Source organism: Schistocerca serialis, chromosome 5 (genome assembly GCF_023864345.2).
Source record: "Schistocerca serialis cubense isolate TAMUIC-IGC-003099 chromosome 5, iqSchSeri2.2, whole genome shotgun sequence".
In the NCBI taxonomy this organism is placed as follows: domain Eukaryota; kingdom Metazoa; phylum Arthropoda; class Insecta; order Orthoptera; family Acrididae; genus Schistocerca; species Schistocerca serialis.
The window spans coordinates 415,435,304-415,460,656 of NC_064642.1; the positions used below are offsets into that span (position 1 = coordinate 415,435,304).

General features: G+C 41.3%; 1 protein-coding gene across 2 annotated transcripts in view; it reads right to left on the reverse strand.

Annotated features, from left to right (window-relative positions):
• The window catches only part of LOC126482351 (major facilitator superfamily domain-containing protein 6), a 157,610-nt gene that overhangs the window by 84,992 nt on the left and 47,265 nt on the right, over positions 1-25,353 (reverse strand). For both annotated transcript variants that reach the window (XM_050106432.1, XM_050106433.1), the window contains exons 5-6: positions 17,636-17,772; positions 4,864-4,985 (exon numbers count right to left, since the gene is read on the reverse strand). In XM_050106432.1, the coding sequence (XP_049962389.1) occupies positions 4,864-4,985; positions 17,636-17,772 (259 nt within the window). The remainder of the gene's footprint in view (positions 1-4,863; positions 4,986-17,635; positions 17,773-25,353) is intronic.

A 25,353-nucleotide genomic window follows, 5' to 3' on the forward strand; every position in this document is an offset into this window, starting at 1 on the left:
GGCTACTGGCACAATAATGGTAAACAGAATTAAGAATGTTAATTTGAAAGTGGGAAGAATGAAAAGAGGAGAGTATCATTCGTATGTTAGAGCAGATGAAGCTGTAGTAATTAATGAGTGTCAGGACAGTCAGAGGGTCGTGATAGCATCCACCTGTGCTGGAATTGAGTCAAAATGTAAAGTTCAAAGGTGGTGTAAGCAGGAGGGTCACTATCTTGATGTTGACTGCCCTTCCGTAATTCAGCAGTACAATGCCAATATGGGTGGCGTAGACATTCATGACCAGCAGGTTGAGTGTTACCGAACATGGTTCAGAACCAGAAAATGGATACTCAAGTGCTTGCTGCATTTCACAGACCTTTCAGTGGTCAACTGCTGGTTTCTCTACAGAGAGCACTGTCATGAAAACCAGACTGCCAAAAAGAACATTATGGATCTGTCGAAATTTAGAATGTGTCTAGCTGAGGCTCTTCTGTCAAGTCCAGACAGAAAGAGGAGAGCTGAAGAGTTTGAAACACCATTGGATGATACGCTAAGTATCTCCACAAAAGGCAAAAGTTTACAAACCCCATCCGAAACCAGGTTTGGACAAGCGATATGATGGGTACGATCACTGGCCGACAGTGGATGATATTTTGTCAGCATGAAAATGTAAGTATGAGCGCTGCAGTTCCAGAACAAAGACAAAGAGCATAAAATGCAATCAGTACTTATATCTTGCAAAAGGAAAGAATTGTTTCAAATTATTTCACAAAAAGTGAAGCAGTCTGAACCATGATTTTGTGTTACAAAATAAAATAAATAAAATTTATTATTAATTTTTTTGCCACGGAATATGATTTGCAACCTATGTAACATTTTTTATAATAACTAGTAAATAAAAGTAATGAAAGAATAATTTTTTATTCATAACTGTTCCTCAGGTAACTTATAATATCAAACAAATAGCAGGAATGCAGAGGATAATTTTGGTGAAATAAAACCTGACCCTCATGATTGTGCTTTGTTTCCCGCTACATTTTTTATGGAAGAGTTTTTTTATTATTTTTCCCAGTGTCTACTATGCTCAAATATACAGAGAATTCAACTTTATTCACCATTTTCAAAAAAAAGGTGTTCAGGGTGGAAAGGGATAATGAACATAAACTGACAACTACATAAAGTAATAAAACTGTTAAGATGATAGCCAACCATTATTAGTACCAAAGGAATATAATTAACAAGCAAATAGTGACATAACCACTGATATGTGATTGGAGGCTTTCCCAGCATATGTGTTGTTTCCAGGGCTCTCGGGTGTCCAGCCGGTCAGTCGGGCTGACGGAGATAAATAACTCTGACAATGAGCAGACAGACCATTCCGCCAGAACCAGCTGACAATAGCAGAAAGTTTATTTGCCGAAATATCGTGGGACTTCAATATCGCATCCGGCTGGACACACAAGAGCCCTGGAAACATAACCATTGATGTTGCATAGGTGTCAAGATCACCAGAAATACATGAAAATGTACAATAATGAAATCTATTTAATAACTAACTATAAAATTAGAAATAATGTACCAAAATTGTGTACCATTTACTTACAGATAATCTGGTGTTGGCAATTTGGCCAAAATAGGCCTCTCGTAAAAATAAAATCAATCAAACTTAGCAGCGTATTTGGGACTATAATTACACAAAATCAATGTGTGTTTTCAAAGTAGTAAAATCCTTTTCCATACATCTGTTAAACCTTATCACTTATTCCTTTTTCGGTTTAAATGCAGGGAATACTGAAAACTATGGTAAGACTGTCCAAACTATTACAGAATTTCCAGCAAGCTTCAGATAATGGTTCAGAGACAGGCTATTGTCCACCACTTAAGAGCACTCCTAGCATTCAGTTAGTTTGAAAGATATCTGAAATAACAAATCTGCCATGAAGGTTTTATTTATGTTGTTTCTGTTACTTTTTGTTGAGACTAACTATTTTCTTTAATGACCTCCTTCATGAATAACTTCAGTATTTCTTCTAATACTGAGTACAGAAGCTGAAGCTTTTCTGAACACATTGTGCTGTCATGACATCAGATATCCCTGCAGTTATTGTCACAGAAGCAGCAGTTACACGAGAGTATACACTGATGAGTCAAAACATTGTGACCACTTGTTTAATAGTGCATTGGTCCACCTTTGGAACACAATACAGTAGTGATTCTATTTGGCAAGGGATCCATGGTAGTTTCCCACAGGTACCTAGAAACATGTGTCTACATACTGGTCATGCAATTCCCGTAAATTAACAAAAGGTTGTTTGTGGGCCTAGAGCTCACACCTGATGGCATCACAGATGTGCTCCATGAGATTCAAACCAATCAGATTTGATGGCCAAGCAACCAACTAGAGTGCATCATTGTGCTTCTCAAACCACTGTAGCATGATTCTGGCCTTCTGACACAGATTGCATGTGGCTATTGGCTTCACGGAAGACGTACAGCATGAAGAGATGCAAGTAGTCTACACTAAAATTCACATAGCCCACAGTGCCCAGAAAAACTATGTGGAAGGTCTTAAAACATTTTGGCTGCCCTGAACACTTGTGTTAAACTGATTCAAGCTTTCCATGATGACATGTCTGAGTAAGTGATATACCAGCATGAAACATCTGACAAATTCCCTATTACTAACGGGCTCAAACAAGGATGTGTCCTCATGCCAATGTTGTTTGCTCTGTACCTACAAGCCATGCTTTATGAGGCGTCGCCTGTAAACAAAGCAGGAGTAGAACTTAAATACAGATTTGATGGAGGGCTATTTAATCAGTCCAGACTGCACTTTAATGGGTTTACAAGCATCACTCAGGTAACTGAACTACAGTACACTGATCACAAAGCTTCTTCAGCTCATACACCCGCAGAGCTGCAACTCTCTGTAAATTGTTTCAATACTGCATACAAATGGTTTGGCCTGACCATTAACATTCAAAAACGCAGGTAATAGCACAGCCAAACCCTGGAACTGCCTTTGAGAATCTCAGTATCTCTATTTCCAGCAGACATTTGGAACAAGTAGATCACTTCCTCTATTTCGGCAGTATATTATCAACTAACTGCTCGTCGGTAAAGGATGTGGAGAATAGGACACATGCTGCTCATGTTCAAACCAATTCAATTGATCTTCCTAAATAAAAGTCTGACACTATGCACCAAACTGATGGTGTATCGAGCAGTTGTCATTTCTGATCTATGGCTGTGAAACCTAGAAACTATACTGCTGTGATCTTAAGAAACTAGAATGCTTCAACCAACAGAAACTTAGATACATTTTGAACATCAAATCGGGTGACTTCATATCAAACATTACAGTTCTTGAGAAGGTAAAGATGAGTAGTATAGAAGCCACCATTATTGGTCACCAATTCACATGGATTTGACATGACCAGCAGATGAGAGGTAAGTGACTTCCTTGACAAATTTTACATAGTGAAATGAGCACAGGTAAAAAGCCCTGTGGTGCTCCTCTGAAGCGTTATAAGGACCAATTCAAGGAGGACTTAAAGAATCTTAATACTGACCCAAGTAATTGGAGCGCCTCAGCAGAAAATTGTAAAAATTGACCCACACCTACTTCAGCTGCTGTCTTACATTTTGAACAGGAACATCGGAGACAGCAAAACTAAAAACACCAAGAGATGCAAACTTTGGTAGGTACAGCCACACCCTCCACCCTCTATTATGTGTAATGTATGTGGATGCATGTTTCATGCCATCATAGCCATCTCCAAGCCTGAACTGCCAAGCAATAATGGAAACACAGGAGAAAAATGAAAACTCTTATACGAGTATCAGCTGATGAGTTCACAGCTGTCAATTACTACCACAGGTATCAAGGAAGCCAAGATGAATGTCCCCATATCATAAAATTGCCCTCACTGGCTTGCATCCATGGTGCAGTGCATGTTTTGAGGATCCATTTACCTGAACCACAGCATATCTGGACAAAACATGCAACAAGAAACTTAATTCATTTGACAAGGTGGCAAATTTCCACTGGTCCATGAACCAATCTTGGCAATCTTGCACACACCACAAATGTAACTGAATATACCACTGGGTCAAAATGGGAACACACGGATGTCATCCACTGTGGAGACACTTTTTCACAATGCGTGCTGAAAAGTATGCTTCAAAACATCTGTACTTGCGCCAGCATTGTAAACTGTCAGACCAGCCACAACTCACCAGCTATCCTGCTTTACAAAGTGGATCAGCCTTTGACCTCCACATTTCGTGCTGAGGCGCGAATGTCCAATACATTATCACCCTCTCACAGTTTCATCATCCTTCAACCACTTTCTATGAATGATTATGACAGTATCTTGTGAACAGCTGACCAGCTTTGCTGTTCCCAAGATGCTCATTGCCAGGTGCTGGGCAATAACAATTTGTCCTCTGTAAGTTTCTTAGGTCAGTGGATTTCTCCCTTTGCATTTCACATCATCTCTGCACCACTCATACACTTTCCTTACTGCACAGTAGGCCTGCAACACCACCAGGAACCATCCAGTCTCGCAGTGGGATGTGGTTGTACCTTTTGATTCATCACTGCACAATCTGCCTCTAGTGTAACTTTGTCAAATATAATATGATGGCGTATCAAAATAATGCCACATTCATCAAAGATGTACCAGTCACTCAGAACACTGCCACAGGTACTAGAGTCCCAGAGGAAAATAACTTAACATGATCATGACATCACTGACAAGACAGAAAACTGCTCCAAAGATGAGGTATGTATATCAGAAACTCAAATTTCTTCTAAGGCTCCATTTGAGTCATGCAGACACATCATGCAATGTAAAGAGTGAAACCAAACATACTTACCTGAGAGGAAGAAAAATGGTAGCTCTCCACCAAAACTCTGGACTCCATTTATTAAACCTTGTAGTGTTTTGACCCATTCATACGTCTCACAACCACTACTTTTTGCCAGATCTTCTATATGCCTATGAAACAGACCACCATTAAAGAACTTATGTATCAATGACACAAGGTCATACTTGCCAGAATAATAAATAAATTAGCTTCCATGGCATCATAATTGGATATAGGTCAAGTTAATATAATCAGTGATAACAACAATAATTATTATCACACAATGTAATTGTACTGCCTGACAAAAAAGTGAAGCATCCAGAAGTGGAGGAGAAAATAAAATGAAACTTCACCAGATGACAGAGATTGTGAGTTATTTCAGGTATTACAAAACTGAACCAAATTTACAAAAATTTACAAAGAACTTAGCAGTAAGAGCCCATTTATCAGAATGACACTGCACCTGCTCTGGTCTCGAATACACACTGATTTGATTGGGAAGGTGTCATAACACCACTGTGCCCTCTCCTGAGGCAAGCTGACCCTCAACTGTTGTAATTGGTCCTTAATACTGGCACTGGAACAGAGCTGGAGTCGAAGCTAGTTTCACATATGTTCTATCAGGGACAGGTCTGGAGATCTTGCTGGCCACAGATGTACTTCAACATCATGCAGACTGTTCAATCTGTCATGTGTGGATGAGCATTATTCTGTTGAAGAATGCCACTGTGATACTGTTGCATGAGACGTAATATATGAGGATGCGGGTTGTCCATGATGTACAGTTGTGCCATCATAGTTCCCTCAATCACCACCAGCCATGATCTGAAGGTGTACCTGAGGGCTCCTCACACCACCATACTAGGAGTAACACTGCTGTGACTCTCCAAAATTTGGAAAAATGGGACCTCTCTCCAGGTTGCTCCAATTTCAAAGACGATGGTCATCTGAGTTGGTGCAGAACCATGATTCACTGCTGAACACAATGCAAAGCCATTCATAGGCATCACTACAGATGTAGCCATTTGTGTTGAGCTGTTAATGTCAGCTTACGCACGCAATGGTAATTCCCTAGTACGGCTACTGCTAATCCCTGATCAACGGTGTGGGATGACACAGAATGCTGCAGGGATCCATTATTTGTTCTCTAGTGGCAGGTGCTGACCAAAACCTTGATGATGAGTCTGTCTGCCCTCCAGTTCCCATGCAGTCCATTGGGCCAGTGACACATCTGAATGCCCCACAAAACAATTTAACCTGCCAGCCAAGTACAGGACCACAAAGAGACCCCTTTCAAATATTGTCAGGTGTTGGTAACATCGTCTCATTTGAGTACAAGGAATCTTTGAATTCCTTGCAGTGATTACTCAACGTCTGACCCCACTCACACTTCTTATATACTCTACCTACATTGTTAACAACATAAACAGGGACAACACTAATGCACTCTAGTGTCATTCTACCTATCACAGAGAATTAAATCAGGTGAGATTTGAAAACCTGAGAGCTTGAAGGTGGATGACAGGGTAATATGCAAGACAGAGATTACTGCTTAAACATCAGGCACGAGTTAGTAACAATGATAACAATGAAAAGTTGAGTGCATTGTACGTAACAGAGGTGGGAGGGGGGCAGTGAAAAAACAGACAGGTAAGGCAATGAAAGATGTAGAAAACTAAAATGGAGTAAAGAAAAGAGTAGTTACTGTGAAGAAATACTGAGACAGAAAAAGAAAAAAAAATGTAAATTAAGGCCAGGTGGGTGGCGAGAACCAAGGACATGTTCCCACCTGTGGAGTTCTGAGAAACTGGTATCTGGAGGAAGAATCCAGATGGTGCATGTGGTGAAACAGGCACAGAAGTCACGATTGTCATGTTGTAGAGCATGCTCTGCAACATGATACTGCATGTTGCCAGTTTACACCTTCTGCCTATGCCCATTAACCCTAGCCGATAATTTGGTCATAGTCATGCTGATGTAAAAGGCCAAATAGTGTTTACATAACAGCTGTTGCAGGTGTTATTGAACAACTCCCCCATCTGTTTCTCCCACTGGGTGATTTTAATGCCTGTAATGTATTACGAGTCTCAAACTGGAATTCCCCTGGAAGTCAAGTCTTAGAGAACCTCATGATGTCTCAGGAGCTGTGCATCCTCAACACAGGCAATCCCACTCATTTCTCGGCTGCTACTGGGTCATCCTCAGGCATCGACCTCTCTTCCTGCTCTCCATCCCTTGCAGACTAACCACAGTGGAAGAAGCTGATGACCTTCATTCAGGTGAGCACTTCCCACTGTGGATCCACCTACCGGATGAAGGATTGGTTAAACAGAAGCCACTGGAAGGGATAATCAGTGAGGCTAACTGGGTATTGTTCAGACGGCGTGCTGTGCTTGAACACCCCAAAGTGTACAGGAAATGGTGGACTGCCTCACATGAGTAATCCATTGTGCTGCTGACCTATCTCTTCCAGTACCCTCAGGTCATCTAGGTGACCTTGGTGGGCAGATGAGTGCCATTTGGCAATCCAGAACAGGCGTGTTTAAATGCCAGGCAACAGCAGACAACCTCAGAGCCTTTTGAGTCATGAGGGCCAAAGCTCAATGTGTCATTAAGGAGAGCAGGAAACAATCTTGGCAAGCGTTCCTGGCCTTTATCAACCATTCCACTTGTTCTGCTTAAGAATGGGAAGCCACCTGGAGGATTTCCAGTTAACAAAGTTGTTTACCAGTACCAGGAGTGCTGAAACAGGCGTCTCTGAACAACACCCAGACACATTGCTCAGACAGTGGCTGAGCACTGTGCAAAACTACTGCCAATGCAAGCCAGGATCCGGTGTCTTGTCACTACTGTGCGGCTATCGAGAGGGGCCCGTTGGATTTCAGATCCAACAATTCTGAGTCGTACAGCCTCCTTTCTCCATGTGGGAGCTGGAATCAACACTGTTTAAGACTCGTAACACTGCAACCGGTTATGACCAAATCTGGTACTGCATTTACCAGTTGCAGCAAAAGAAAACCACCTCGAATGTTTTAATCCTATGCGGTAGATGGACAACCTCCCAACTCAAGGAGCGAGGCAATTCTTATACCTCTCTTCAAACCAGGAAAGGACTGCATGTGTCCCAGTAGTAAGGAGTATCGTCTTAACGAGGTATGTAGGAAAAACTCTGCACCAAATGGTTAACTGCCGTCTGGCCTTGTTAACGAACAGGCAATTCCTTAGCCATTCTAAGTGTAGATTCTGGAGATCTCAGTCCTCTGTCGACACTCCAACCCTGCCAGAGGCAGCTATTCAGCAGGCTTTCCTATGTGACCATAACTGTATCATCATATCATTTGATGTCAGTAAGGCATACGGTACTACTTGGAGACACAGTAGTCTCATACAGCTGCGTCAGTGGAGCTTTTGTGGGCACTTCTCCATCTTCCTACAGTCTTCCCTGTCTTGGCGGTATTTTAGGATCCAAGTTGGTGATATGCTGTCCACCATGTTGAGCAGGAGAATGGTATCCCTCAGGGCAGTGTTTTACGTGTTACCCTCATTACCATAAACAACATCACATCTACGGTAAGGAAAACTGTACTGTGCTCCTTATTTGTAGAAAATTTTGCTGTTTTCTGTTCCTTCTGTAGAGCTACAACAGTGAGCCATCAGTTGTATCTTACATTGTGGATATTAGAGGAGTGGGCTGCAAAGACAGGTTTTCAGTTTTCTGCAGATAAGTGTACATATGTTCATTTTAATCATTATTGTCATATTTTTAATTTACTTGACTTGTATGTGAGAGACAACATTCTGCATTTTAGAATGTCAGTGAAGTTTCTGGATCTCATTTTTTATTCCAAATTTTTGTGGTTCCCACACCCTCAAAGCCAGAACTCTCAAGGCACTGAACATCATAAAATGCCTTAGGCACACATTTTGCAAAGCAGAAAGGGTGAATCTGCTCCAGTTTTGCAGGGCTTTCGTTGCTCACAGTTAGATTATGGGTGCACGGTGTATGCGTGAGCAAGGCTGTCTTATTTGAAGATCACTGACGCTGTCCGTCATGGTGGGATTTGGCTGGGCGTGGGTGCTCATAGGACCAGCCCCATACCCAGTCTCTATGTTGAGGCCAGTCTATTGCATACTGCAGAGGTAAACACAGGGAGCAGAAAGCAATCTTCTCAGCCACTTGAAATGCAATGGCTACAGCTTGTATGTACGTAACCAAGGAGAGAACAGATGAGTGGTGTGTTATTGACAAACACAGCAACACATCCCTTGGCTCCATCCCCAGTCAAGTCACCCTTTCGCTGGAGGGCATAGCCCAATAACACAGTGGCTTTGAAATGTGTTTCCTATAAACAAAAGCACAGGGGCTGTGCCCTGCCAAGAGTTTCAGTTCCTCCACATGAGTCATGAACCCATTCATGTTCCACATGAAAGATGGCTTCCATACTACAGTGGAACATGTCCTTTTTCAGCTCCATGGTAAAGTGGATGTTTCCACAAATGGAATTTAAACGGTCCAAGAATTGATTAGTTTTCTCCTCACCACTGGGTCACACTACGGAAGTGTCCTCCATATAGTCCCAAAAGATGACGGGTTTAAAACTTGCACAGCCCAACATCATCTCAAAATCTTCTGTAAAATGGTTGGCCACCAAGAGAGATGAAGGGCCTTCTATGACAAACCCATCAATTTCTTGATGAAATTTATTACTAAACAAAAGAAGTTAAGTTGGGGGAGAGTACATGTTGATGTAAGGATATGTTTTTTTTAAATATTTTACAATCAAGGACAAGAACTTAGCAAGTAAATAGTGACACAATGTCACAGCCACCCATACAAATTTGACAGCTGAGCCTCAGAGTTTTAAGCCTGCTGATAAACGTGCAGAATTTGGGTGAGGCGCGTAATGGGGCCCCTTAGGGAAATGGCAGCAAGAGAGGGGAAGAAAACCAATGTGCACTCTGTGTGCATACCGGGGGGAGTCATTCCAGATGTGGAAAGGGTCCTTCCGGATGCCATGAAGGGTACAGGGTGCACCCATCTGCAGGTGGTCGCTCATGTCGGCACCAATTATGTGTGTCGCTATGGATCAGAGGAAATCCTCTCTGGCTTCTGGCGGCTATCTGATTTGGTGAAGACTGCCAGTCTCGCTAGCGGGATGAAAGCAGAGCTCACCATCTGCAGCATCGTCGACAGGACTGACTGCGGACCTTTGGTACAGAGCCGAGTGGAGGGTCTGAATCAGAGGCTGAGACGGTTCTGCGACCGTGTGGGCTGCAGATTCCTCGACTTGCGCCATAGGGTGGTGGGGTTTCGGGTTCCGCTGGATAGGTCAGGAGTCCACTACACGCAACAAGCGGCTACACGGGTAGCAGGGGTTGTGTGGCGTGGGTTGGGCGGTTTTTTAGGTTAGATGGCCTTGGGAAAGTACAGAAAGGGCAACAGGCTCAACGGGTGCGGGGCAAAGTCAGGACATGCGGGGACCAAGCAGCAATCGGTATTGTAATTGTCATCTGTCGAAGCTGCGTTGTTAAAGTACCAGAACTTCAAGCGCTGGTAGAAAGCACCGAAGCTGAAATCGTTATAGGTACAGAAAGCTGGCTTAAGCCAGAGATAATTTCTGCCAAAATTTTTACAAAGGTACAGACGGTGTTTAGAAAGGATAGATTGCATGCAACCGGTGGTGGAGTGTTCGTCGCTGTTAGTAGTAGTTTATCCTGTAGTGAAGTAGAAGTGGATAGTTCCTGTGAATTATTATGGGTGGAGGTTACACTCAACAACCGAGCTAGGTTAATAATTGGCTCCTTTTACCGACCTCCCGACTCAGCAGCATTAGTGGCAGAACAACTGAGAGAAAATTTGGAATACATTTCACATAAATTTTCTCAGCATGTTATAATCTTAGGTGGAGATTTCAATTTACCAGATATAGACTGGGACACTCAGATGTTTAGGATGGGTGGTAGGGACAGAGCATCGAGTGACATTATACTGAGTGCACTATCCGAAAATTACCTCGAGCAATTAAACAGAGAACCGACTCGTGGAGATAACATCTTGGACATACTGATAACAAACAGACCCGAACTTTTCGACTCTTTAAGTGCAGAACAGGGAATCAGTGATCATAAGGCCGTTGCAGCATCCCTGAATATGGAAGTTAATAGGAATATAATAAAAGGGAGGAAGGTTTATCTGTTTAGCAAGAGTAATAGAAGGCAGATTTCAGACTACCTAACAGATCAAAACGAAAATTTTTGTTCCGACACTGACAATGTTGAGTGTTTATGGAAAAAGTTCAAGGCAATCGTAAAATGCGTTTTAGACAGGTACGTGCCGAGTAAAACTGTGAGGGACGGGAAAAACCCACCGTGGTACAACAACAAAGTTAGGAAACTACTGCGAAAGGAAAGAGAGCTTCACTCCAAGTTTAAACGCAGCCAAAACCTCTCAGACAAACAGAAGCTAAACGATGTCAAAGTTATCGTATGGAGGGCTATGTGTGAAGCGTTCAGTGAATTCGAAAGTAAAATTCTATGTACCGACTTGACAGAAAATCCTAGGAAGTTCTGGCCTTACGTTAAATCAGTAAGTGGCTCGAAACAGCATATCCAGACACTCCGGGATGATGATGGCATTGAAACAGAGGATGACATGCGTAAAGCTGAAATACAAAACACCTTTTTCCAAAGCTGTTTCACAGAGGAAGACCGCACTGCAGTTCCTTCTCTAAATCCTCGCACAAACGAAAAAATGGCTGACATCGAAATAAGTGTCCAAGGAATAGAAAAGCAACTGGAATCACTCAATAGAGGAAAGTCCACTGGACCTGACGGGATACCAATTCGATTCTACACAGAGTACGCGAAAGAACTTGCCCCCCTTCTAACAGAGCTGTGTACCGCAAGTCTCTAGAAGAACGGAGGGTTCCAAATGATTGGAAAAGAGCACAGGTAGTCCCAGTCTTCAAGAAGGGTCGTCGAGCAGATGCGCAAAACTATAGACCTATATCTCTGACGTCGATCTGTTGTAGAATTTTAGAACATGTTTTTTGCTCGAGTATCATGTCGTTTTTGGAAACCCAGAATCTACTATGTAGGAATCAACATGGATTCCGGAAACAGCGATCGTGTGAGACCCAACTCGCTTTATTTGTTCATGAGACCCAGAAAATATTAGATACAGGCTCCCAGGTAGATGCTATTTTTCTTGACTTCCGGAAGGCGTTCAATACAGTTCCGCACTGTCGCCTGATAAACAAAGTAAGAGCCTACGGAATATCAGACCAGCTGTGTGGCTGGATTGAAGAGTTTTTAGCAAACAGAACACAGCATGTTGTTATCAATGGAGAGACGTCTACAGACGTTAAAGTAACCTCTGGCGTGCCACAGGGGAGTGTTATGGGATCATTGCTTTTCATAATATATATAAATGACCTAGTAGATAGTGTCGGAAGTTCCATGCGGCTTTTCGCGGATGATGCTGTAGTATACAGAGAAGTTGTAGCATTAGAAAATTGTAGCGAAATGCAGGAAGATCTGCAGCAGATAGGCACTTGGTGCAGGGAGTGGCAACTGACCCTTAAAATAGACAAATGCAATGTATTGCGAATACATAGAAAGAAGGATCCTTTATTGTACGATTATATGGTAGCGTAACAAACACTGGTAGCAGTTACTTCTGTAAAATATCTGAGAGTATGCATGCGGAACGATTTGAAGTGGAATGATCATATAAAATTAATTGTTGGTAAGGCGGGTACCAGGTTGAGATTCATTGGGAGAGTGCTTACAAAATGTAGTCCATCAACAAAGGAGGTGGCTTACAAAACACTCGTTCGACCTATACTTGAGTATTGCTCATCAGTGTGGGATCCGTACCAGATCGGTTTGACGGAGGAGATAGAGAAGATCCAAAGAAGAGCGGTGCGTTTCGTCACAGGATTATTTGGTAACCGTGATAGCGTTACGGAGATGTTTAGCAAACTCAAGTGGCAGACTCTGCAAAAGAGGCGCTTTGCATCGCGGTGTAGCTTGCTCGCCAGGTTTCGAGAGGGTGCGTTTCTGGATGAGGTGTCGAATATATTGCTTCCCCCTACTTATACCTCCCAAGGAGATCACGAATGTAAAATTAGAGAGATTAGAGCACGCACGGAGGCTTTCAGACAGTCGTTCTTCCCGCGAACCATACGCGACTGGAACAGGAAAGGGAGGTAATGACAGTGGCACGTAAAGTGCCCTCCGCCACACACTGTTGGGTGGCTTGCGGAGTATAAATGTAGATGTAGATGTAGATGTAGATGTAGATGTAGATGTAGATTTAGGGCACTTCCCAACAAAATTGTAAATGTTAAGTGAATAGGTGAAGCTGGGGGTGGTCTTCTTTCACTTTCCGCTCTTCAATTACAGCCCAGTGAGGAAGGAGGACATATTGTTACATTGCCCATTTACTGCATTTGCACAGAAGAATCCTGCCAAAAGAGGAGCTAGAGTTCCTTGTGATATCACCAGAACAATGACAAGCTTGGACACCCACTATTAAGCAAGCAGACTTTACTCTCTGTAGATTGTCATCTCCTGATGAAAAAGACTGTAAATCTTCAAAAGTTTACAGCTTCGCTCCAATATGATTGTGTTCTGAACATCAAGAAAATTTTATACGAGGAAGCCACTATGAAAAACTTCAACGTCTTTTGCCACTTTTAGCATCCATGAGTTGTGACATGGTCACTGTAGAGTTCTCCCACGACCCAGGAAATATTTATTTTATTACAATTCCAGCCACAGAAAAGTTGTTCACCAATGAGGTTATTAACTTCAATGACGACCATCTTCGGACCTATAAATTATATGTACAGAGATACATAAATATATCTATATTCCACAAATACAGAATCAGAAATAAATTTAAGTATTGCGGAAACATTCCCATAGGTGGAGAGATGTAGTATACTAAACATACCACACCGTTACATGTAGAGATGGTGTGACAGTACAGGCCCCAAGAAAGCAACTTTTAAACTTCAGGAGTGCACACAGCCATGAACACGAAGTTTGTTATGCCCTATGTGACTGTTGTCGGCATGCAAGCTCATGTTTGAGAGATAAGAGGGATGGTAGCAAGCCATGTGGTGGCTGAGTGTGGCTGCCCACAACAGCAACAGCTTTGTAGTTTGCCCGCTAGATGTCGACACTCTTCGAGCTCTGCTACTGGATTGGATATCATGTATCAGAAATTCTGATACTAGATGATGACTTGCTCACTCTAAAAGTACTTGGCCGGTATTTTCAGTGCTCAAAAGCTATTGGGGAGAAAAATGTGAGACTAAAGCGTCATGTTAAAGACTGAAAAATCAGATAACTTCTAACAAAATGTGAACTCAGTAAGATACCGGAAAGCCAGTACAACAGAAATAAAGGGAAAATTATAGCGAGTATGAGGGCATAAGTGCGTCCTCGGTTTGATGAATAGTTTTTAACTTATTCTGTGTTAAACAACTTATAAACTGTATGAACCTTACAAAATTTTAACTTGGTGACAACTACACTCATAAATAAAGTGTCAATCAATAGATAGATCTGGTAGAGACCTATTAGAGAATTAAACCAAAATTGCAAAAAACATTAACATTTCTGAACTATAGGCCGGAACGTGTATTCCGTGCTGAAAATCGGCAAATTTAGCCACATGATTAATTTATACCATAAAATTAACAGCAGCATTACAGAATAAAAATAGTTAGGGCAGTAGAAATAGGTTTGTAATTAATTGTTTACATTTGTTAACAATATTATCACCAAAAGTAAGGTTTTTCATGTTAAAAGTGTAATTTATATGCAAAAACCAGTGTGCATTTACTAAAAATCATACCAGCACTGAAAAGCTGGTAAAATTTGGAAGTGATTTCACATACAACACTTGATACATCAATAAATTTATATTTTTGGAAGCAAATATACCTGATTTAACACGTGACCCATGCGATAGTATAAATACCCAGCCGCCATCTTGCCTCAGTGCAGGTTGGTTTGGGCTGTATTCACAAGCAGTCTCCGTGTGACTTGTATGGGCAGCGATTATGTCATCTTGTGAAAGTATTGAGAGTTTTCTAAGTGTCGAGTTGTGGAATTAGAAAATTTTCACATGTATGTCACCAGTGAACATTCAGCAATATTTTTGAACTGTGGACACCAGGGAATGATTGGGAACTCTGAAATTTTACCATAAATCTGGATTTGGACTTGTGATTTTTGCCAGTTAGCATCTGAGAACTTTAATTTGAATTGGAACCAGGCTGGACTTCACAATTTTTCACGATTTTGGAGTAAGTGGGGACATAGCTGAGATACTGCCTGGTTACTTACATTCTTGCATAGGATACACATTCATCCTTGGAAGTTGGTTAAACTCGTTACTGCCGGTCATAAGGAAAATAAATCTAATAATTTTATGAAACTTGGATCCTTGACAGTTGTGACTTTATTACGCAAATCCCTACCTGCAGTATGTTGAATAATTTGCGCCAATATGATGAGTGAATGGATGGTTTTCAAGTTAGCCAGTGCACATAGGAATTAGTGGGCAGTGGAGTACAGTTACAATGTTACAATGAAAATGATTGGCTGTGCAAGCTTCACCACAAAGCTATAAAATTTGAGTATCTAAGCACCACTGCAACATCTATGTTGACACTTTGAGGAAACACATCAGACTGTCATAAAGCGACAAGTGCCTTATCTGCAATCTGGCACAATAGATATATGAACACACTGCCAAACATAATATCCCTCATCTCAATGACTGCTTCACAGTCTGTGCCATAAGGATCCTTCCCACCAACACCAGCTTTTCTGAACTGCGCAGGTGGGAACTTTCCCTGCAATACATCCTATGTTCCCGTAACCCTCCTGGCCTCAACCTTCGTTAGTCACTGTCCTCATCCATCCCGCCCTCTCCCTGTTCCCATTCCGGCACTACACAGCCATAATTTCACCACCACACCCAGTCTTTTAATTTCTCTTTATTTCTCTCCTTTCCGCAACTTACCCCCTCCACCCTCCCCACCTTCTCTCCTGCCCTCCATCTAAACTGCAACACTTCAACTGTCTGCCACTCCCACCATACTATCCCTCCCCCTCCCCACCCCAGCCTCATCCTTACCCCCACCCAGTCGCCACTCCCATCATGCACTGGTGCTGCTGCTCGCTGTGTGGTTTCAGCTCTCTGAGACTGCAGACGTGTGTGCAAGTTGCGTTTGTGTGTGTGTGTGTGTGTGTGTGTGTGTGTGTGTGTGTGTGTGTGTGTGTGTGCGCGCGCGCGCGCGCTGCCGACGAAGGCCTTAAGCCGAAATCTATAATTGTGTGAATCTTTTTGTTGTGCCTATCGCGACTCAGCATCTCCGCTATATGGTGAGTAGCAACTTTCCTTCTCCGATATTGTTACAATAGATATCACTGCTACATCTCAGATAACAAGATTTAAATAGCAGTATTCTCTTGGACTAAGTGTACAATATACTTCCGACAGGAGTTAGTGCAACTATGCTTACATACTTCAAAATTAAAAAGAGGAAGTATGCTTTAATAAAATGTAATATTAACTATGTTGCAAAAATTACACAACACTTATATTACATTACAATACAAATGACAACTGAAACACAAGCTCTGAAATTTGTTAATACATAAAGTACAACAAAACTAGATTGTACACTCCGAAACCGTACAATCCACTTGCCAATCACAAATTGTAGGTTATGGCTCCAAAAAATATCTGATATGGCATGCAAATGTGCCCAATTAAGGATCAATCAAAACCTCAGTATGTATGTACTGTGTATATCAGAAAAGCTATGCAAATGTAGCTAAAACACACACCAATAATGTCAAATACAGTGGTCAAAACCGAGTAAAATATAAAAATGAATGGACTGTTACAACACAAAGCTCACATGAAATACATAGGCCATCAAATAGCAACATGAAAAACAAAAACATATTGAGGAAGGACACACAGGCATGCTGTAAAATATAAAAGCACCATACAACATAATAGTGAAAAATAAATATGAAATTTGTTGTCAACAAAAGTCATTGTAAAAACTTTATATATGCCTCGTGACCTCTTAATAGGGGAGAACTGTCACTGTCTTATTTACATTTAATGATGGGAGACCTTCTGCACAGCACATGTTATTACCAACTGATAACATGTGTGTTTGGCTAAAAAGAAAGAAAGTTAGCATCAAAACATAAACTCAAGAGACCAAGTCGATCAACAGGAGTGTTAACACAAGCTTAGATTCAGTTTATATTCAAGATGTGTTACTTGTCGTTGCATGGCAGTCTAACTTGTTTCCTCAGAGTGTCAACATGTATGTTGTAGAGGGGTTTACATACTCAGATTCTGTGGCTTTGTGATGATGCTTATGGGGGTAACCATTTTCACTGTACCATCTATAAACATAATGACACAATATGTTTGGTATACCACATCTATCCAGCTACAGGAATGTTTCCACGTTTGTTAAATTGATTTTTGATTCTGTATTTGTGTAATCTGAATATATTTGGGCATCAATCTACTTCTGTATTGTATATCTATGGGTTTGAAGGTGATCATCATTGACTGAAATTAATAACCTCATTGATGAACACTGGTGGTCTGCAAATGGAATTATAATAAAATAGGCTTTCCATTAGTTTTCAGAATTATTTAATTCATAGCCATTAGTCAGCTACTACTATTTAATTTGTGTTTGATAACAGAAAATTACACACTCACCAAAACAAAAACTGCCACACCATAGCAGTGCACAGACCAACAGCAATAGTCCATATCAAGAAGACAACAATTCGGATTTCCGTGAAAAGCCTCCCAACATCTCGAATAATACTAGCAGACAGCTTAGTCTGGGTGTACTAAACAAACAGAAAACCACATTAGACTTTATTCTTTCCATACAGACAAAAATTAAATGAAAAAATGTATACAGACACTAACTAATTCAATAAAAAAGTTACACACTGAAAAATGTTTGCAAATTTTACTTTAATCATTCATGAAAGACAATGCTGTTAATATTTACCAACTATTACTAAAACAAAAATATCCAAGCTTACCTAAACTACGAAATAAGATGTAAAGGAATGTTCTGAAGATAACAAAGGCAACCCCTGATTTTTAAACAATGCATCATTTGCAGTTAACATGTTAATGACTACTTTCTTCCCCTACATTTTCCATTGCATCACAAGCTGCTCTTTCAGTGTTAGTATGAACTGATTTTACTAAAACACAGACAGCAGAACTCATGCTCATCCATTATTGTACCTGGTACCTGAAAACACTCATAACTGCCATAATAGAAATGATGGTTTTCAAGTAAGAGCCACAGTGGTATGACATTATCCCCCAGCTATGAATTTTTTAAATGAACCTTTGAGCAATATAATTGATTTACGTATCTATCCTGCCTTGCAAGTATGCATTATGTGTAATGACATTAAGTGCAGTGGCAGGAAGAAAACAACTTCTGGTTAGGACAGTACAGGATTATCAACGCAAAATCAAAAAAGAGTGCAGGGGTAGACCTAATGGCGATTAAGAGAACAGGGATGCAAGTAAGCTACAGCACAATGGACACATTATTGTAGCCAAATAACACAAAACCAGTACCCACCACAGCAGTACAAGTTTATATGCCAATTAGTTCTGCAGGTGATGAAGAAATTGTAATGAGATGATGAGATAAACAAAATTATTTGGTACTTAAGGGAGATGAAAATTTAACTGTGATGGATGACTGAAATTTGGTAGTAGGAAAACCAACAGAAGGAAAACTAGTACAATGTAGTTTGGGGGAAAGGAATTAAAGAGGAAGTCACTTGCATAATTTAACATTCAATCACACTTGGTTTAAGAATCATGAAAGAAGTGAATATGTGTAACAGGCATGGAGACAGTAGATCACTTCAGACTGATTATGTAAGGGTAAGACAAGATTTTGAAACTAGATTTTCAACTACGATACATTTCTAGGGGCAGATGTTGACATTCACCATAATTTATTTGTTATGAATTGCAGATTAGAGCTGAAGAACGACAAGAAGGCAGGAAATTAAGTAGATGGGACCCAAATACACTGTAGGAACCACAGCTTGTGGACAGTTTCACAGGCATCATTGGGCAATACTGAAAGAGGAAAAGGAATATAACTGAAGACACATGGGTAGCTTTGATAGATGAAACAGGAAAGGCGGCAGAGAATCACAGAAGTAAAAAGACAAGGCCTCATAGACATCCCTGTATAACCCAGGTTTTACTGAATTTAACTGATGAAAGGAGAAAACATAATGTTGTGTTGGCAGAAGAGCCAACACCGTGTTACTAGTGGAGGCCGAAATGCACGCGTTTTAGCTCACGCAGGCTGGCGTCAGGAGGGAAGAACTATGCTGACGTGAGGTCTGAAACATGACAAGGAATTAGAATTCAGAAAGCGGACGTAATTAGTTTGATACTTAACTTTAATCAATTAATGATGAACGTCGCTCTTGACGGTACATGAGTCACAATATTATCTGTTCAGAAGACATAGTAACTGAATATGGCGCCTTGCTAGGTCGTAGCAAATGACATAGCTGAAGGCTACGCTAAACTGTCATCTCTGCAAATGAAAGTTTATGTATACAGTGAACCATCGCTACCAAAGTTGGCTGTACAACTGGGGCGAGTGCTAGGGAGTCTCTCTAGACTAGACCTGCCGTTTGGCGGCACTCAGTCTGCAATCACTGATAGTGGCGACACGCGGGTCCGACGTATGCTAACGGACTGCGGCTGATTTAAAGGCTACCACCTAGCACGTGTGATGTCTGGCGGTGACACCACACATAACAATGCAGCAATTGAAGCCGTTTGGAGAAAAGAGAAGCAGCTATATGAGCATCAACAGCTCAGGAGGCAAGCCAGTACCAAGCAAAGAAGAAAAAGCTGAAAAGTGTAAGGCATATATCTACGAGGGTTGACTGCATGGGCGATTCTAGAAGTTGGTCTGGGGAGGGGGGGGGGGGGTGTTAATGGGGACAGGTGGGGGGGGGGGGGGGGGGGGGGGGGTTGGAGGAATGGAATATGGCTTAACAAAAGGAGAGTTGGGGTCCTCTACCGACAAATTGGTAAAATTTGGTGTTGCTTAAAGTCGTTTTTGGTAACTGTTTTGGAGTTCAGGGTAAGAAATGTGTATTAATAAATAATAAGACACCTATTTTAAGTTAAATGATATTTACTGGTTTAGGTAGTAAGCTGTTTGCACTCTTATTCTTTTGTTAAAATGTGTTTGTAATACACTGCAACCTATATTGCTACGTAATTATAAAAAAAAAGATTGAATCTGTTTGAGTAATATATTTGCTGATTCCTGAAAGTAATTTTATCCAGTGTAATATGATACTCTATGGGGGAGGGGGGGCTAAAGCCCCCCCTCCCCTTGCCACCGCCCCTGGTTGACTGAAAAGAAATGCCTCCACCTTTGTAACTCTTCTCAACAGTTGGCAGCATTAGTATGAGGAAGGTACTGGCTTAATCCATAGCCTCTTCTCTACAGCTCCAGTTGGTGGGAAGCCTTAGCATTGAACAGTCTCATATAAAAGATGTGACCAGTTGATAGGACACATCCTGAGGTGTCAAAGGAATTATTGATGGAATGAAATATGGGAGATAACAGAGACCAAAGTTTCAACACAACAAGTAAGTTCAAATGGATGTAGGCTGCTGTAGTTATGCAGACATGAAGAGGCTTGCACAGGGGAGACTAATCTGGAGAAGTGCATAAAACTAGTCAGTGGAATAAAGGCCACACCAATAATAAATATGACAGTAAACTGCTTCTGTTTGCATTGGTGAATTTGCAGCTTCACAGTTTTTGTATTTCTAATGAGAATTACAAGTTGCTAAAGGCAACTCTGTAAACACGTTTTCTTTTTTAAAAGTAACTGATTTCAATGTGCTTCAAATCTTGCTTATTTTTAACTATGTAGTTGTTTTGAGTACTTTCGTTTTTAGATGTAGCCCATTTGATTCAGAAGAGCTTGACAGCCTTACAGTGATTTATCACAAGTTTTATTCAATGTGATTAGCTGAAATTAAACGATAGTAAGTCTGGTCAAGTGACATCGGTGTATTGGTCTAAAAACTTGAAGTCTCGTGATGTAGACGCACTTCGTATGTAATGACATACATTTTCTACCATGAACCATGGACCTTGCCATTGGTGGAGAGGCTTGCGTGCCTCAGCGATACAGATAGCCATACCGTAGGTGCAACCACAATGGAGGGGTATCTGTTGAGAGGCCAGACAAACGTGTGGTTCCTGAAGAGGGGCAGCAGCCTTTTCAGTAGTTGCAGGGGCAACACTCTAGATGATTGACTGACCTGGCCTTTTAACACTAACCAAAACGGCCTTGCTGTGCTGATACTGTGAATGGCTGAAAGCAAGGGTAAACTTCAGCTGTAATTTTTCCCGAGGGCATGCAGCTTTACTGTATGGTTAAACGATGATGGCGTCCTCTTGGGTAAAATATTCCGGAGGTAAAATAGTCCCCCATTGTGATCTCTGGGGGGAGGGGGCAGGGAGGAGGGGGAGGAGGGGGGAGGAGGGGGGGAGGAGGGGGGAGGAGGGGGGAGGAGGGGGGAGGAGGGGGGGGAGGAGGGGGGGGGAGGAGGGGGGAGGACTACTCAGGAGGACGTTGTTAACAGGAGAAAGAAAACTGGCATTCTATGGACCGGAGCGTGGAATGGCAGATCCCTTAATCAGGCAGGCAGGTTAGAAAATTTAAAAAGGGAAATGGTTAGGTTAAAGATAGATATAGTGGGAATTAGTGAAGTCCGGTGGCAGGAGGAACAAGACTTCTGGTCAGGTGACTATAGGGTTTGTTGTTGTTGTGGTCTTCAGTCCTGAGACTGGTTTGATGCAGCTCTCCATGCTACTCTATCCTGTGCAAGCTTTTTCATCTCCCAGTACCTACTGCAACCTACATCCTTCTGAATCTGCTTAGTGTATTCATCTCTTGGTCTCCCTCTACGATTTTTACCCTCCACGCTGCCCTCCAATACTAAATTGATGATCCCTTGATGCCTCAGAACATGTCCTACCAACCGATCCCTTCTTCTGGTCAAGTTGTGCCACAAACTTCTCTTCTCCCCAATCCTATTCAATACTTCCTCATTACTTATGTGATCTACCCATCTAACCTTCAGCATTCTTCTGTAGCACCACATTTCGAACGCTTCTATTCTCTTCTTGTCCAAACTATTTATCGTCCATGTTTCACTTCCATACATGGCTACACTCCATACGAATACTTTCAGAAATGACTTCCTGACACTTAAATCAATACTGGATGTTAACAAATTTCTCTTCTTCAGAAACGCTTTCCTTGCCATTGCCAGCCTACATTTTATATCCTCTCTACTTCGACCATCATCAGTTATTTTGCTCCCCAAATAGCAAAACTCCTTTACTACTTTAAGTGCCTCATTTCCTAATCTAATTCCCTCAGCATCACCCGACTTAATTAGACTACATTCCATTATCCTTGTTTTGCTTTTGTTGATGTTCATCTTATATCCTCCTTTCAAGACACTGTCCATTCCATTCAACTGCTCTTCCAAGTCCTTTGCTTTCTCTGACAGAATTACAATGTCATCAGCGAACCTCAAAGTTTTTATTTCTTCTCCATGAATTTTAATACCTACTCCTAATTTTTCTTTTGTTTCCTTTACTGCTTGCTCAATATACAGATTGAACAACATCGGGGAGAGGCTACAACCCTGTCTTACTCCCTTCCCAACCACTGCTTCCCTTTCATGTCCCTCGACTCTTATAACTGCCATCTGGTTTCTGTACAAGGGTTATAAACACAAAATCAAATAGGGGTAATGCAGGAGTAGGTTTAATAATGAATAGGAAAACAGGAATTCGAGTAAGCCACTACAAACAGCATAATGAACGCATTATTGTGGCCAAGATAGATATGAAGCCCATGGCTACCACAGTAGTACAAGTTTATATGCCAACTAGCTCTGCAGATGACGAACAGATTGATGAAATGTATGATGGGATAAAAGAAATTATTCAGATAGTGAAGGGAGTCGAAATTTTAATTGTCATGGGTGACTGGAACTCGATAGTAGGAAAAGGAAGAGAAGGAAACGTAGTAGGTGGATATGGAATGGGATTAAGGAATGAAAGAGGAAGCCGCCTGGCAGAATTTTGCACAGAGCATAACTTAATCATAGCTAACACTTGGTTCAAGAATCATAAAAGAAGGTTGTATATATGGAAGATGCCTGGAGATACTGGAAGGTCACAGATAGATTATATAATGGTAAGACAGAGATTCAGGAACCAGGTTTTAAATTGTAAGACATTTCCAGGGGCAGATGTGGACTCTGACCACAATCTATTGGTTATGAACTGTAGATTAAAACTGAAGAAACTGCAAAAAGGTGGGAATTTGAGGAGACGGGACCTGGATAAACTGAAAGAACCAGAGGTTGTAGAGAGCTTCAGGGAGAGCATTAGGGAACGATTGACAAGAATGGGGGAAAGAAATACAGTAGAAGAAGAATGGGTAGCTTTGAAAGATGAAATAGTGAAGGTAGCAGAGGATCAAGTAGGTAAAAAGATGAGGGCTAATAGAAAGCCTTGGGTAACAGAAGAGATGTTGAATTTAACTGATGAAAGGAAATAATATAAAAATGAAGTAAATGAAGCAGGCAAAAAGGAATACAAACGTCTCAAAAATGAGATTGACAGGAAGTGCAAATTGGGTAAGCAGGGATGGCTAGAGGACAAATGTGAGGATGCAGAGGTGCATATCACTAGGGGTAAGATAGATACCGCCTACAGGGAAATTAAAGAGACCTTTGGATAAAAGAGAACCACTTGCATGAATATCAAGAGCTCAGATGGAAACCTAGTTCTAAGCAAAGAAGGGAAAGCAGAAAGGTGGAAGGTGTATATAGAGGGTCTCTACAGGGGCGATGTTCTTGAGGACAATATTATGGAAATGGAAGAGGAGGTAGATGAAGATGGAATGGGAGATATGATACTGCATGTTTGAGTTTGACAGAGCACTGAAAGACCTAAGTCGAAACAAGGCCCCGGGAGTAGACAACATTCCATTAGAACTACTGACAGCCTTGGGAGAGCCAGGCCTCACAAAACTCTACCATCTGGTGAGCAAGCTGTATGAGACAGGCAAAATACCTTCAGACTTCAAGAAGAATATAATAATTCCAATTCCAAAAAAAGCAGGTGTTGACAGATGTGAAAATTACCGAACTATCAGTTTAATAAGTTACAGCTGCAAAATACTAACACGAATTCTTTACAGACGAACAGAAACACTGGTAGAAGCCGACCTCGGGGAAGATCAGTTTGGATTCTGTAGAAATGTTGGAACACGTGAGGCAATACTGACCCTACAACTTATCTTAGAAGAAATATTAAGGAAAGACAAGCCTACATTTCTAGCATTTGTAGACTTAGAGAAAGCTTTTGACAATGTTGACTGGAATACTCTCTTTCAAATTCTGAAGGTGGCAGGGGTAAAATACAGGGAGCGAAAGGCTATTTAGGGAAGGGAGTGAGGCAGGGTTGTAGTCTCTCCCCGATGTTATTCAATCTGTATATTGAGCAAGCAGTAAAGGAAACAAAAGAAAAGTTCGGAGTAGGTATTAAAATCCATGGAGAAGAAATAAAAACTTTGAGGTTTGCCGATGACATTGTAATTCTGTCAGAGACAGCAAAGGACTTGTAAGAGCAGCTGAATGGAATGGACAGTGTCTTGAAAGGAGGGTATAAGATGAACATCAACAGAAGCAAAACGAGGATCATGGAATGTAGTCGAATTAAATCGGGTGATGCTGAGGGAATTAGATTAGGAAATGAGACACTTAAAGTAGTAAAGGAGTTTTGCTATTTGGGGGGCAAAAAACTGATGATGGTCAAAGTAGAGAGGATATAAAATGTAGACTGGCAATGGCAAGAAAAGCGTTTCTGAAGAAGAGAAATTTGTTAACATCAAGTATAGATTTAAGTGTCAGGAAGTCATTTCTGAAAGTATTTGTATGAGTGTAGCCATGTATGGAAGTGAAACGTGGACGATATATAGTTTAGACAAGAAGAGAATACAAGCTTTCGAAATGTGGTGCTACAGAAGAATGCTGAAGATTAGATGGGTAGATCACAACTAATGAGGAGGTACTGAACAGAATTGGAGAGAAGAGAAATTTGTGGCACAACTTGACAAGGAGAAGGGATCGGTTGGTGGGGCATATTCTGAGGCATTAAGGGATCACCAATTTCGTATTGGAGGGCAGTGTGGAGCGTAAAAATTGTAGAGGGAGACCAAGAGATGAATACACTAAACAGATTCAGAAGGACATAAGTTGCAGTAGGTACTGGGAGATGAAGAAGCTTGCACTGGATAGAGTAGCATGGA